This window comes from Phocoena sinus, chromosome 2 (genome assembly GCF_008692025.1).
Source record: "Phocoena sinus isolate mPhoSin1 chromosome 2, mPhoSin1.pri, whole genome shotgun sequence".
Taxonomy (NCBI): Eukaryota; Metazoa; Chordata; class Mammalia; order Artiodactyla; family Phocoenidae; genus Phocoena; species Phocoena sinus.
In genome coordinates this window covers 139978235-139994167 of record NC_045764.1, presented here as the reverse complement: position 1 = coordinate 139994167, position 15933 = coordinate 139978235, and the positions used below count along the sequence as shown (strand labels likewise).

The 15933-nt window shown below is 39.8% G+C and overlaps 1 protein-coding gene across 1 annotated transcript in view; it reads right to left on the bottom strand.

The window, feature by feature from the left end:
- Positions 1 to 4301: 4301 nt before the first annotated feature.
- Positions 4302 to 15933, bottom strand: part of RHOJ (ras homolog family member J) — an 82757-nt gene continuing 71125 nt past the window's right edge. Inside the window, exons 4-5 of the mRNA XM_032624662.1 lie at positions 13970 to 14065; positions 4302 to 6405 (exon numbers count right to left, since the gene is read on the bottom strand). Coding sequence (XP_032480553.1) covers positions 6259 to 6405; positions 13970 to 14065 — 243 coding nt within the window. The 3' untranslated portion in view covers positions 4302 to 6258. The remainder of the gene's footprint in view (positions 6406 to 13969; positions 14066 to 15933) is intronic.

Below are 15933 nucleotides of genomic sequence, written 5' to 3'. Positions count from 1 at the left end.
GGGACAGGCGAAGCTGGTGATTTTGTCATCTTGGCAGCTACATATTTGGGTGTAAAGACTGATCATAAACTTTTTGTTGTCTCATAGGCCAGTATTCTCAAATTTTAATGTGCACATAAATCACCTGGGGGGTCTTATTAAAATACAGCTTCAGATTCAGTAGGTCTGGCCTGGGGCTGAGATTCTATAGTCCTAACCATCTTTTGGGTATTGCCCATCCTATTAGTTCCCAGACTACACTTTTTTTTTTTTTTTAAACATCATTATTGGGGTATAATTGCTTTACAATGGTGTGTTAGTTTCTGCTTTATAACAAAGTGAATCAGCTATACATATACATACGTTCCCATATGTCTTCCCTCTTGCGTCTCCCTCCCTCCCACTCTCCCCATCCCACCCTTCCAGGCTGTCACAACAGACTACACTTTGAGTAACAAATTTCCCATTCTAACAGAGGCCTGGGGAAGGCAGTTTTCTTGAGTGGCTGGTAGGGACACCCTCAGATAACCCAGAAATGACAGTAGGAAAAAAAAGACTGTTTAATGAACTAAAAGAACATGGCACAAGATAAACCACAAGGTTAGGGTACATGAAATAATATTCCGTTAATTATGAAAAGTATACACAGAACACATAAGAAGCAGATTGTAAGAAAGGCAGTCCATGAGCAGGTCAGCCATTCTCCCCTTGTCTATCATTTCCTCTGTAGAGATTACATGGGGAGGAGGGTGGACCATTTCCATTGGGATAAAATTCTGCTGAGATGTACTTAAACAGCAATTACTGTGTACTCAGAGTAAAAAGCAACTTAAACCAGGTGATGAGGAGAATGTAGAATTCATTAGCTTTCTGCCCACAGCCCCTCTATGAGAAAAAAATCTGATTGCTTACAAAAATTGATTTAAAAAACAGCAGGTGGTGATACTTTTAGGTGCATATTTACAAAGCTACCCCCAACATACCACCCTGCTATGAAAGAGTTTCTATTTTTTCTCCAAAGAATTAACATAAACTCAAAAGACTGCCTTGTTCAGGGTCTCTGGGAGGTGAAGTGTGCTACTATGGCTTCTAGGTGAGACTCAGCTCTGTCCTCAGATTGCCCCAGGCATCACATCCCCTGAAACACTGATCAGGTCCTGTTCATCAAAGATAACTGCATATACTGGGAGGCTTGGAGGACATGACTGAAAATACAACAAAATCACACCAGCTACAGTATCATGAAGTTTCTGAGTCACTGCAGAACTCAGAATAAAATGAAATTACCAGGGTAGAACATGTTTAAAACATGCACAAAATGACTCTGGATTTTAACATAATATTCCCTAAGGAGAAAAAAAAACATAGATTGTGACCAAGACTAATCATGCAGCTTTTCCTCTAATTTCCTGTAGTAGAAGTTAAAAGCCAAGAACTGTTACTGAACTTGCATCCTCCGAATTCACAGATGAGCCAAACCCTCCTCGGCTCATTCCTGTCCTAACCCCAAGAGACCTCCAAAGAGCAGGGCTGAGCCTCTAATGCCTGATGTGCCTCTGCGTAGAGCTTGGAGCTTTTGTTGACCATGGAAACACCATGAATTGTTGCTCTATCTCATATTTTGGTACTCCGTTATTGCTGTTGTACATTTTAGTTTGTTTTGCAGTTTAGGAATGTTTTAATTTTAGGAAGGCAATCTGTTGTGCATTTTCAATGCAATTAGAGATATTCTGCCAAGATAAATAAATATCCTTCGTACAAGTAACTCTCTTTCCAGATATTCCACAGTCATCCTTTGCAGGTTTTAAATCACGTTCATTCTCAAGGAAACTTGCAAAATAATTTATTCACTCATATTTCTCAGTAAGTTTCCCTTGACTGCCTGCTCCATATTGGCAGAGAAGGTGTGAAGGGGATGACCTGCACTGCTATTTAAGACCCAAAGAGCACTGTCCAGCATTTCATCCTTTTTTTTTTTTTTTTTTTTTTTTTTTTTGCGGTACGCGGGCCTTTCACTGCTGTGGCCTCTCCCGTTGCGGAGCACAGTCTCCGGACGCGCAGGCTCAGCGGCCATGGCTCACGGGCCCAGCCGCACTGCGGCATGTGGGATCTTCCCGGACCGGGGCATGAACCCGTGTCCCCTGCATCGGCGGGCGGACTCTCAACCACTGTGCCACCAGGTAAGCCCCTATCCATTTTTAATGAATCACGAGGTGGAATTATCTAGGATTATCACACGATTAACTCTGTTGGCTGACTCTGCTTAGATACCCAGAAACGTGGAATGCTCTTCATGTGAATGATCCTGCTTTCTTCCCTATGCCTCTAGAGATCAGTCAGAGGTTAGCAATTCCCTGGGAGAATTGTCAGCTATGTGTTTTTGCCTATGTGTATTTGGTTATAGCTTTTTTCTCCATTCTCTTAATGTTTCCTGTTTAAAAGTACCTAACTTTCTTTGCAAGAAATTCGGTTTCCCTGACCTTCTCTCTCTCTCTCTCTCTTTTTTTTTCTGTTTCTAATGGTCCTTGAAATGAAAATGTTTTCTTGAGTTTCCTTATTTGTACTTGGGCAGCCTACTCAATGACTCACGAGAATAGCTGATGACCTGTGGTTCTCTCTGTTGAAGAGAATGCACATTTTGCAATCTGGCTTCTAAACATAGGGGTAGATTTAAAAATGAAGACATAAATGGTTAATTATCTCCAGCATGGTGTCAAACATTCCTTTAAAGTTAAACCTTGATTTTTAATCTTCCACTTCGGCCTTATGGATGAGTTTGCCTTTCTGAATGCAGTACTGTTTCTTTAAAGGCTGACCTCAAGTCAAATATTTCTTCTTGAAGACTCTCTACTTTGTGCGGTTATTGCTCATAGGAACCAACACTCCTAATGATGATATTTTTGTTGGCTTCAAATTCTGGGTTAACTTTTTAAAATTTTCTCCTAAAATTGTGAATGTGGTTGTGACTGCCTCTTTACTACCATTTGAATATTATTTCCTTATTGGTGTTCTATGAAAGTGTGTACAGTTACAGCCACTTCATCTGGTACCTCTCTTATAGACCGGAAATCTTTCAAATGGTTCTTTGCATGTCATGATCAAACATATTATTATTATAGTCTCAGGACCAAATCTCTCATCCTCTCATATGTGTATGACTCAGTTTTTGATTTCCCAGTTTAGTGCTGCCTGGTTTAGGGTGGATGTAGTTACTGCATTCAGTAATTGCTCTTTGAATATAAATTTACTTGGCAGAAAGCAGCCCAGAATTCTCCTGTTAACATGGCTCTGACTTGTGTCTTAGTCCTTTTGTGTTTCCAAAGGAGTCTATTAATTCTACCAAACAACCCACCATCTGACTGAAAAAAAAAATCTGTCAAACTAGCTACTTGATTAAGCCATTAGATTGAGATTACATTACATTGTATATTCCGGATTCTAGGCATATTAGCATGTAGATCAGATTCTTGTTTCTAGGTTATTACTAGTTTGATGGAATATGTTATTATAGTGGCCCATGCCATGTGTTTGAAATGTGGCTAGGATCTATAGGATAAACAGATATAACTCGGGTAATACACCTACAAAACTCCAATTTAATATGCTGATAATGAATAGATTATAGTATGGCATTGAAGGATGGGAAGCAGAAAGGTTGAGATCTGTCCCAGCTTTGTTGCAACACATCTCTTTTAACTCATCTGGGCTTGAGTTTTCTCATCTGTACAATGAAGGGATTGGACGATAGCTTCTTCTGTCTCTGAAAAGTTAAGACTCTACCCTCCAATGGAGATCAGCCGCCCCTTCTTGACTTTGGAAGATAGTGTAGACCTTTAGAGGATCCTTGTAGAGATTTCTATGTCTTTTTATCTTTGGTTTCAGAATATAGTTTTATTCAATCTTATGGCAGAAAACATTTTTTTTTAAAGTGAAATGAACTACCAATCGCCATGAAACAGGGAATACATGATTAATTTGGTGGAATGACATTAACACATTTAGGTTGCTTTGTTCTTCATTATTTTATTCAACAATTAGCTCATAAGACTGCTAAGAGCCTGTGTACCACACAGACACTAACAGTCTCTCTCCAGGTTCTGGTTCCAGGTGAGAGAGAGATCTCCCACCACGAACAAGTTAATCTCTGTGGCCCATCAGGGAGGTGATGGCCTGGGGAACCGTTCGCCTGTTGAGTGCACACATCTGGAAAATTCTCCTTGGTGGAACAAGCATACTGCTCTAAATTTTTCATCCACATCAATGAGATGTGAGGAGTGGCTCTTCAGCAAGACGCGACCACACAATAACGTAACAAAACCAGCTAACGGCACTTCATTTATTATAGGGCTAAATGCTCATTATTGTTTGTAAAGGATGAATTCATAACCTCTGCAGAGTTATAGTTTATACATGGTAGATTTCCATTTACAAAGAGAGAAAGTCATTGTTTTCTCTAAATGTCAAGCTTTGACTTACAAAACTCCCGTTTTCTTTTAGGTTGTGGTGTGTGTGTGTGTTCAAGAAAATGTTTAGCAACTAGATAGGGGAGAAGGGAAATAAAACTTGAAATGTAGTAGGGAAAGCACACTTCAAAAATTCTAAACAAACAAACAAAACCCCCAAAACTGAGAAGGTTTCATGGAAGGTCTTAACAGAAAAGACCCACACCGTACACTTCTTTTTTAATGTGCTTCCTCCAGGAGCAGAAGGAACTGGAAAAACTGGATTTTTTCCAACAGGAGTGTGAATCTGGAAATTCTTAAACAAAAATTTGTATAATTTCATGCTGCAAAGAGGCACTCTGCTTATGCAATTGAAATAAAAAATAAAGTGCCTACCTGGGTGTTTCCAGAGTAACTGTAAGCAAATAAGACTAATTAGAAGCCTTCACAGTCTCTAATTAAAAGCTAGGAAATAACTCACTCTGCGATACAAGAATCCCTGGATGTTTGGAAGGGTCACTTCCCCAAGGCCAAAGTCCCTGTTCCATGGAGCATACCATTTTGGAAGCAGGGGATCCAGAGCTTGGTACCCATGGATCTAGCCCTGAAATACACATTTGGGACAATGAGTACAGGAAATAGGGAGGGACAATATTTTAGTACCAGTTGTACTTGGAAAATATCGTTTAAAAAGAATGGGAGCTCCCATGGGCAAACAGAGAAGCACTTTCAGTTGAAGTGAGAGGGAAAATTGAGGCACTTTGCTTAAGCTTTGGGGACTTTTAAACACTTAACTTTTTCATGCCCCATGGCCAGATCCTTCTTTGGAATAAAGTTATTATTGGGTGTGGGAGAGAGTGTGAAATCGAGAAAGGAGAGGGGCATGCAATGGGGAAGGGAGGGAGCAGGAAAGTTCACTTTGCTGAATAAAGAATCTTTTAAAATATAGGTCTGCCACATTCTCTCCCCAATCAGTTTGACTGAAAAGCAGAAATACTACTCTCTTAAACACAGTTCATTTGCAATTTTCCATCACAATATAATGTGGAAAAAAATAAGGCTACCTATCAACGTAAGCATATCTGGGGTGAATCTTAGGCAAAAAATGTGGACCTGCAATAATTCAGATGGTGTTTTCTTTCAATCAGTTTCAAAAATTATGGCTCCATATATTTCCAAAAGTTTCAGCATTTTCTTGTATCTCCTTACAGTCAGGCATTCAGAGGTACGTGTTGGTTTTAATAGCTTTGGTAGAAACATGCTGAAATAGGAATGGATATAAAACCCTTTGTCTTTAGGCTAATTTGGTGTGGATTTATAAGGCCTGAGTAAACTGGTAAATTAGTAAATTTCTTAAAATAATACAAATGAATGTAAGACACATAGTAGAACAGCAGATTCAGGAAAAAAAAAAGGTTAGTATTGTATTCCCATGTTTTGTAAAAGACATCAAGTAAGGCTACCAATACAGGAACCGAGTTCTTTTTTTTGTTTTTCCTGTGATGATTTCCTATCAGCTTCATGTTCTTGGAGGAGGCGATGAAAAAATGCAAGATGGCCTTTGACTTTGTTTCCTACGTGGTCAGCAGTGGCACTGGCTGGAATCCGGGCTCAGCATTCTCGTAGAGTGTGCAACGTGGATGCTTCTGGCTGGTAGGGAGGATGTGGCAGTTAGCTGATAGTGTGCCGTGTTTGGGAGGGTTCACAGGGCGGGGGAGCAAGCCTCGGTGTCAGAGACTTCCTCTCTGGTCATGCCCTCCTTTTGGCTTGAGCTGGGTCTCAGAGGTTGGCTGCCATTCTTACCCTTAGATGGGGTGGAGGTGGGTCTCAAGCTACCTCAGATAATTAAACAGCAGCTGTGACACTTGGAGCAGTGTTTCTTCTTTTTCTTGGGATGGAAAATGGTGAGGATCGCTTCATCAAAAACGGCTTTGAGACCTTTCTGAGTCAGGGCCGAGCATTCCAAGTAGCACTGTGCTCCAATCTTAAACACAAAAGAGAGAAAGGCATGAGGGGAGAAGAAGAGAGGAAAGCACAGTGGTGTCTGCCCTCCGCGCAGCCAATGCTGCTGCTGCTTGTCTCACAAACAGCCTGGGGGATGGTTTGGATCACGTCTTTTTCTTCAGCATTTCAATTTGCATGTGCTCTCCTGATTTTTGGTATTTTTATATTTTTTGCTTTCTGATATTAATAATAAATGATTGTGGAGTGCTTTCAATAAGCAGCAAATTCTGAAAGTGATCCATAACCATTTATTCCTAAATATAAGAATATAAATAATATAAAAATTGAGAGGATTCAAACCAGTGATATGGTTTAAATATATATTGTGAACAACAGGGTACATGATGTTGTTTTTAGTACCTCATTTGTATGCGGAACATGTAAATCTGGTGCGAGTGAAACATATTCCCTTCTGTATATAGTAGGGCAAGGTGTCAACTTGGTTAATAAAGCACATAGAGAGTGGGTGATACGGTTTTATAGGTCATTCTTGATTAAAATGCTCTTCTGACAAAAGGTATCTCTCGGCAAAGTAATATCTGATTGGTCATATTATTCAGTTTTAAGATACATTAAAAGGCATATTTTTAAGCAGTTAAACTCCAAAACACTAAAAATAAAAATCATAAAATGCATTTACTGACACAGACACCCTCCTTATCAGTATACAGTCTATGTGTATTTAAATGAGGAAATATTTTGTGCTTGCTTAGGGCTTTGTTTCAAAGCTTTTGATGATTTCATATTATGATGTATTTGATAATCACAAGATCCCTATGAGAAATATAAAAATTCAGGCCAGAGCCATAGATTCTCATTAAAAATATTGCAGGGTAGAGCAGACCAGAAGTTGGCAATCAACTTCATGAGATAATTCATGTGAGGGAGACCCGGGGTTTTAATTGCTCCCAAGCTCAATATGAGCTAACAGTTTGATGTGGACCTTTTAATATTAAGGATATCTGGAGAAATGCTTCTATTATATGCTTTATATTATAAGAATAACTTTGAAAAATTAAAGTGTATTCAGAAGAGGATGGCTGGATGGTGAGCTCCTGGAAACCAACAACAGATAAATGACTAAAACAGGGTAACAAAATCACATGCCGATTAGGGCCAGTAGCTTATGTAACTGAGTAAAGCAGGGCTGGTGCCAGACAACAGGGAGAGGTAGAGTCTGTGGTGGCCTGTGAAGTAAACACCCCCTCCAGAGCTGTAGTCTACTCGGCTTAGGCAACTGTTGCCAGGCAGGAACGTTGGTTCATCATTGCCAGCTCTGTATTTTTCAAGAGGACTTGGACATTTGGATTTTAGCTAATATTTACCAATTGAAAAACACTCTGTGGGTCAAGCAAGATGCTGATGTGGGATGTCTTTGGCAGCAACCAGCCAGTTTGCAATGTGTGGATTAAAGGGACTGGTGACTTAGCTTAGAATAGAGTGGGAACAGCCCCAGAAGGTGAAATGTATTGTTTAAGGACATCCAACTAGAAAGTAAATGATCTAGACCTAGAATCTGTGTCACTTGATGTGTGTTCTTTTCCTAGTTCCATGATGGAAACTGTGACGCTCGTCACTCAACACTGCAAGAAGCTGGTCAAGCTGACAGTTAATGAAATGAAGCTGCCCTCTTGTTTGAAAGTCCACAGATAAGAAAGCTAAGCATGAGGTAAAACTCTTCTGGTGGCATCCAGATATTAGGCACTTGCTTTTTTCCTGTATGGTTAATGGTTACTGTATGAGCCAAAGGAAAATACTCAAAGAAAAGATGTTAGATATTGATAACTTATTTTATGGTTTCGTTTTGACCATGGTCTGGATTAGAATATGGCTTTTTTATATAATTAAAAACAATTGAATGCAAGAGAGGGATAAAGGATAGAGAAATTTTTCCTAATAATGTTCTGAAATGTCATCTGTTACATTTTGGGATTGTGTTCAGTATTCAATACGAACACATGTGAAAAGCACACTAATCTAGTGAATGTGTCAACTGAATGAGTGCTTGTAATGTGCTGGCTCTTGTCAGTCGTCTTGAAAAAATACACAGAAAGCACTGTGGGGCTGTTCTATCGGGAATACCTCCCCACTAATGATCACAAGCCTCAGTTGATTCTGGAAATTACAGGAGAGCTGGGCTGATCTGGGCTCACACGTGGAGTGCTGGACTGTCTGGTCCTGCAAGATGGGCGAGCACACTCTCTCCTCATCCTGTCCCCTCTCCCCACCCCCTCACTCCCCCACCCCACCTCGGCCTCCCCCTCCCCCGCCCTCTCCCTCCACCCCACAGTGCTGCTGACCGCGTGTCAGAGTTTGTCTTTTGATGGTGCAGGAGGAGTCCAAACTTGTCTTTCCCAATTCAGACATTTCTGAAGATAATGAAACAGCGGAGCAAGGCATTATTGTGTAACTGGGTTAATATAACATTATTTTGTACTGATAGTTCCAGGAAAAGTAGCAAACAGATTTTGGGTGTGATTTGGGAAATATGTGTGAGAACCAGAACCCAGTTGTGAGGTGAATATTGTTAACCATGGTGCAAGGGCTCTGAGGGTCAGAGAGGAGAATTTATTCAGGTTCAGGGAAAAGGCACAGCCATGTTATAGGGACTGCTGAAGAAAAAATGTGTGGCCTCAAAGATGCAAAATGGAAAACCATCCCAAGGAAATACAGCCTCTCTTACAGCAGCAACTTCATCTGCCTTTTGGAGCAAAGTGGTCTACACAGTCAAATATTTAGAACACGTCTGTATGCGCTCAGGATTCACAGATCTTTGTTTAAATACACATGCTAGCAGTCTGGGACATGCTTTACCAAAATGATATGTTTTCAAGAACAAACTGCAGATTGAGAAATGTAAACTGAGAGAACACTTCCCTGCTAACTTTATAATAGCTAAAACTTATTGTCTCAAATGCTGGGAAATTTTTCAGAGGTGTAGAGAACATTTTGAGTCCGACAAGAAGAAATTAGAAAACAGGCAAACGAATTCACAATGACCAATCAAGTGGAAGAAAACCTAGTATTTCTTCCAGATGGTCCTCACGGAGGTGGGACACGTTCTAGAACAAGATAAGGTATAACTGGAAAGAGTAAAGGTGGAGAGGTCTTCCCAGCTGCAGACGTGTCTGAATGGACACAGTTTCAACAACTCTAGCTTGCTGAGCTAGATCTCACGGTACATTGGCTCATTCAATCAGGAGGTAAGTCTGTCACCATTCTCCTTTGCAGCTCGGATAACTGATGTCCAGAGAGGTTAGGTAAACTCTCTAAGTCCTCACAACTAAGAAAATGGCAGAGATTTGAATTTGTCTGTCTCTTGAGCCAGAGTCTTAACCATTCTGTTGTGCTCTCTCTAGCAAGTGTAAAGAAATATGTTTGAAAGAGCAAAACTAACGAACAAATGGAGATGCTGTTATGGGCTGAGTGACGGTAGTGAGAGAAGCAGAGAAGGAAAAGTAAGGCAGTTCCTGTAAATGGAGAGAAGACATGTCAGTAGGATGAATAGAGTGGGCTTGTATCTTAAGGAATGGCTAGTAGCAGAGAAGTTCCTTATTTCTTATTTAAGAACTAGGAAGCGTACACGCAGCGAGAGGGCAACTTGAGAGCCAGGCAAAGGAAAAGGAGCCAAATAGCTTGTGAGAGAATTTCCATCTCAACAAATCAACATTATGACCAAATTGCTGAAAGAGGAGAAGGGTTTCCAGGCTGCGTGCATTTGCTGCTGATGTGTTTTTCAAGAACTGGCAGAATTCGCCAATCCAAGGGTGGATAATGTGAGTGCACTGCTTGAGTGTAGGTTATTATGGAGTGGTGGGGACTGTGGCTTACTGAAGGGTATATACGTTGTTTAAAAGACTGTTGAAAAGTTGCAGTTGATGAGGAAATGCTGGATAGTGCTGCTGGATGTACTGATTTTTTTTTAAAGAAGCTAGAAATGTGTACATTTACATAAAGTTTCCAAATTGTTCAATGTTGACCACTAAATCACATCAAAAATACCTGTGTGTGTTGATCAAAACATTTGTGGGTGAAATTTGGCCCATTACTTGCATGTATTGGTCTCCCTATCTGGAATTTCGTCTCCCCAGTCCCCTAACTTTGTCCACGTGACAAACCTGTTCCTATCCTGTAAACCTGGCTCAGTTCTCAACTACTCCAAGAAATCGTCTCTGAGCCCTCCTCCCCTGAATGTGTCCATCACTCTCTCCTCTCTGTTACCTCAGCCCTTTGCACACCTTTCTGTTGTATTTGTTCAGTTGGTGTACTTTTGTTTGTCTGTCTCTCTCATCTTCTGGCCTGTGGGTCTCTTGAGGGCAGGGGCTATCTGTCTCTCACCTCTGTAGCCCAGACCCCAGCGGTGAAGTGGCTGATTTCTAATGACCATGGGAGAAAGAGGAAATGGCCGGCACACAAAACAAGGAAGGTAGTGGTGACTCTTGCGGTCAGGGGGAGGGTACTAAAGACTCCATGAGCATGGATGACAGGATTTTTGCGGCAGTTTTGCTGCTTTTTGGTGCAAGTTAAAAATCCAGGGGGAAACAGGTGCTAAGACAAAGAGTGGGAACAGCAATAAAAAAGGCACAGGGTGGGCTTCCCTGGTGGCGCAGTGGTTGAGAGTCCGCCTGCCGATGCAGGGGACACGGGTTCGTGCCCCGGTCCGGGAAGATCTCACATGCCGCGGAGCGGCTGGGCCCGTGAGCCATGGCCGCTGAGCCTGCGCATCCGGAGCCTGTGCTCCGCAACGGGAGAGGCCACAACAGTGAGAGGACCGCGTACCGCACAAAAATAAATAAATAAATTAAAAAGGCACAGGGTGAAGAAGATGGCAGGAGAGGCCCAAAAGAGGCCAAAGACCAAAAAAAGGAAAGATGGTCAGGTGTTTTATCAAGAAATACCTTAGGAAGTCTGAGCTTAGAAAATCATGTTTAGGTTGTATCCAATGGAATTGGGAAAGAGAATGCACAAAAGTATCATCTTAGAGCTAAAGTGACACATATTAGGTATCAGTTATTGCCAAATAAGTCCAGCGGCAGTATGGACATACACAAATGAGAAAAGCATGGGGAAAGTAGGCTGAAGATTAAAAAATACAATAATGAAGAGAAGAGGGAGGATAAAACAAGTAAAGGGATAACAATGAATATTTATTATAAATTGGTATAAAACATTTACGTAAATGTAGTTGACTTTGGAGTGTAAAGAGCTGGAAATATGTACAATATGAAAATGTCCTTTATAAATAAAATGTCCTTTGAGACCAAAAAGAGATGATAGATAAAAAATGTTTTGGAAATTGAAAACTACTGAACAAAAAGATATAAAAAATCTGAACTTGCAAAGCCTTTAAGCTATGGGGAGAACATACACATAAAAATACGGGGCTTCAGTCTATAAACAAAGAAGCCCCTACCTAAGGGTTTCTTTTCAGATTGTAGGAGGGAAGCAGAAGAGCATGGTGGTTAAAGCACAGTTTCATATCCTGGCTCTGCTACTTTCAAGCGGTGTGACTTTAGCCTCTCTGAGCCTCAGTTTCCTCTAGGAAAGTGGAGGTAATAATATATACACCTCAGGGGGTTGCTGTGAGGATTAATTAAGACAAAGCGTGTAAAGCGCTTGGCATGAAAGCCAGCCCACTGCAAACACACCATAAATGTTAGCTGTTATTATAAACTACTTGACAGGAAAGTCAGGGAGCAGAGAAACTTAAAGCAGCTCTATAATTACATGAATTGTGATGAAACAAGTTAAACTCTTGCTTGGTTTTCTTCTAAATTGGATTTTGTAAGCTAAACATGATTTTCTCAGTATCTGAGAGCAGTTGCTAGGAGAAACTGGCAAAAGGCAACGAAGTGGTGAACTCAGCCATTGTTCCTAAAATAAATATGAAATGAGATGGGAGGCTTTGGAACAACTTCTCAGAGGGAAGAAACGACTTCCCAAATGAGAAGTCAATCTAGGACACTGACAGGATGGTGGTGAGAGAGAGGCCAGAAGCAAGAGACACAGAAAACAAGCTCCTGCAAAAAGGAGGCCTCCGGGACCTCCTTGTTGTGAAAAATGCCTAGTTGGGAATCACATACAATCATTTATGGAATGGAGCTATATATTTAGGGAGAGAATGGAAGCTGGATGTGTGAAGAAAAGGTAGAAGAATGTATAGATGTATGCCCATCTTATAGGAGGAAAAACAAATGGATGGAGGAGAGTTTACACAAGGTCAGGTGCATGGGGATGACATCCACAGAGCTGGCTTAGAGTTGTTTTACTGTGTTATTATCAGCTGTATGAATCAAACGTGTTCATCTCCCTAAGATTCTGTTCCCTCACCTGTAAGAGGAGACCAGGACTATGTGCCTAAGAGGGTGAGCATGAAGCTGAAATAGACAGAGCTTGTAAAGTGCTTAGTGAGAACGCAATGGATGGCTCACACTGCTGGTTCTGACATTACTATCCATAGAAGTAGGAAGCGTTAACTTTATCAAGTATTTGTAAAATGTTCTCATATATTGCATCCATAAAACATAACTTTAACCCATTTCTATTCGAGTGTATCACTTAATTTTGTTGCCTATAAGAAAGTTTTAATAAGAGAAATGCATGCATTTTTATTCACAAAGAATCAGTAGTTAATGTTATTCTTGACTTATTTAAAAGAGGGACCCCTAACTCTGCCCCAGGGCATACATTTGCAGGGTTAGTTACTTGAGAAAGTAAAAGAGAAATTTCTGAAACCTCTGGCAGGGCTTGATGGGTTTGTGAGTAAATCAATGAGGAGGTTATGGAAATATGATTTATAAACCTCCTCTTGCATATGGTACCTCAGCCTCTTATGTGCATTTTAGTGTCTGCCTTTGTACACATCTTGGTGGTAAATGGGAGACAAAGACTTGGTCTGAATCATTTGCCCAACAAAATCACTGTGAAGCTCTTAGGAATGAAGAAAGGTCTGTGGAAATGGTTCCACCTGTGAGCAAGTAGCTATTACCTGTCGAATAGCCACTTGGATTCTCCAACTAGTTACCTTTTGGTCTGTGTTACTCTTTTAAGATGCTGTTTGTGACATAATCCAGCCTCTCTAAGTGGCTGTTCATTATAGGGTGAGAACTACTGAACAAATATAACCCTGCCAGATGCAAATCGAAGTCTCTCCCGGGAAAATCACAAAATGCCTTTTATGAAGTCATTTAAATGAGTCACACGGATAGTAAGCAATGAAATTTACAAATATGTATCTAATGATTCCCATTATTCATACTTAATATGGCAAATGGATAATTTTAGAGGTTGCTAAATCAGATGATAAGTGCTTCAGCTGTTCAAATTCACCAAATTTCTTAATGAAAAACAGACAGTGCTGGCTGACAAGAATGCTAACCAAATGGTCCCTTGCAGCCTGACTAGAATAGAGGGGAGAGTATAAAGCAGAGAGATGACTCTGAACACATTGTATTTTAAAGCAAAAGCCGATGTCGTTCTTCCATTCCAAAGCATACGCAAACTCTTCTCTCAGCATCCATTTAAAATGAAATTCAAATCGGTACCGCTTTTGCAAGCTTCACACCATGCTCATAAGTGAGAGGTTTCTCTTTCATATACAGCAAACGGGCCAAGGTTTTAGGGTCATCTCGGAGATCAATCTGGCAAAAAACACACATGTGATACACTTATTTATTTTTTCAGGCCTCACCAGATGTTTAAAACTGTCACATAATAGAGATGTCTTTCCCCTTGACACCTATGAATTTTCTTTAAGGAAGCACATACACATGGCCGTATTATGTCTAAAACTTAGAGTGAGTTCTCTGTAAATGTATACACCAGGCTTTCCTTATAGTTTCCCCTTCAAAGCTATTACCCTGGGAGCTGATTCGAATGATTCTGTAGCTGTTTCAAATGTTTTTGAAATTTCCTGTTTATTTCTAGGTCCCACTTATAGGATATACAAAATAATCAATGGGTCCTACTACTGTACGGTGATGCCTCATTTGATCCCTGGTTATACTACTCATTATCTAATAGTTTATTTCCTGGCTCTGAATATATATATATATATATATATATATATATATATATATATATATATATATATTTTTTTTTTTTTTTTGGCAGGGGGACAGTTTCTAAACCAAATCTTCACCCTCAAAGGGATGAAGATTTGCCACCTGTGAGGGTATTCTAACAAATGTGCTGCAGGCTCTGAAGGCAAGTCCTAAAAAGGGCTTGCTCAAGGAATAAGCATTAATCTTTTCAAAGGCAGAACTACTTCGAAAATAGCATCTATGTTTGGATTAGGGTTGATAATTTAATTAAATATTTAAGTTGCTTTAAAATCTCACTGTGTGTGTGAACCCATGCATACGTACATGGGTGTAAATGTGGGCACATAAAGGCTTGTGTTGTAAAGGAAAAATAATATATTCATATATTAGGGTCCCGTAACCACGTGTCTCAGCGTTACTAATTTGTGTGTGGGGGCATTTTTTTATTTTGGGCCTTAGTTTTTCAACTTAGTGCCCACCAGTTATAAAAAGGATTCAAATCATACAAAGATGTTGACATGTCCCATCACATATTTTCCCGCCAAATGGTCAAACATTATCATCTGGAGTTAAGGCAGAAGATTTCAATTAAACAAACTAATAATTATCTTTCAGAGCAGAAGCATTCATCGTATTCTGATTTATGGATGTATTAGTTATCTGTCCATACACTCTCTAGGAAATGTTTTCCTTTCTTTTACTTTTTTAAAAATTTCTCTTTGTGAAGCACAATGTAAAATGAGAAATAGAAAGCAGCAGCATATGAAACGGATAATAAAGCTCTTTGCTATCATTACATTTCCATATGTCTTTGGGATAGTAATTTGGGTTTTAACATAGCAAAGAACAAAATCTATTTAAAACTATAAAAAGCTGGAACAATCTTTAATGCATTTGTGCAACTGCTGGAGATTCAAACTATGGAACTTTATTAGCTTTCAAAACACTTTAAAGGCTTTTACAATCACAGCTTTATCTGGCATATATCTGTTTTAATGTTTTTTTAAGATCTGAGAGATCGGGGGCTTAAGGGGAATAGAGAGCAATGAATTTCTGTCTTCCTTTTCAAGGGCTGTTCCTGAAGAGTTTTTGTCATAATGAGCCAGTTCTGATTGCTGCGGTCATTTTGACATTCACACCTATTTCGTGACTTTCAAACAATAATGGATTTTAGATATAAAAAATATTAGATAATAAGTGTAATTGACATCTGCACCTCATTCCTCTGGCTCAGGACTGGAGAAGGTTGTCTATTTAAAAAATTACTTTGTTATTTAAAAGAAAAAAGCGGAGAGATTAATTTTTAAAGGCCTTAACAAAGCTTCCTTTTTCATATTAAATAGCTTTACTGTCTTTTCAACCATGGGCTAAATAATCATTCGGTTCTCAATAAAGGCTGTTCATAGGATTAATGTATCTGAGACACTCTTCCATAGTGTTTGATAGAACAGGATGTTCAGGAGTTG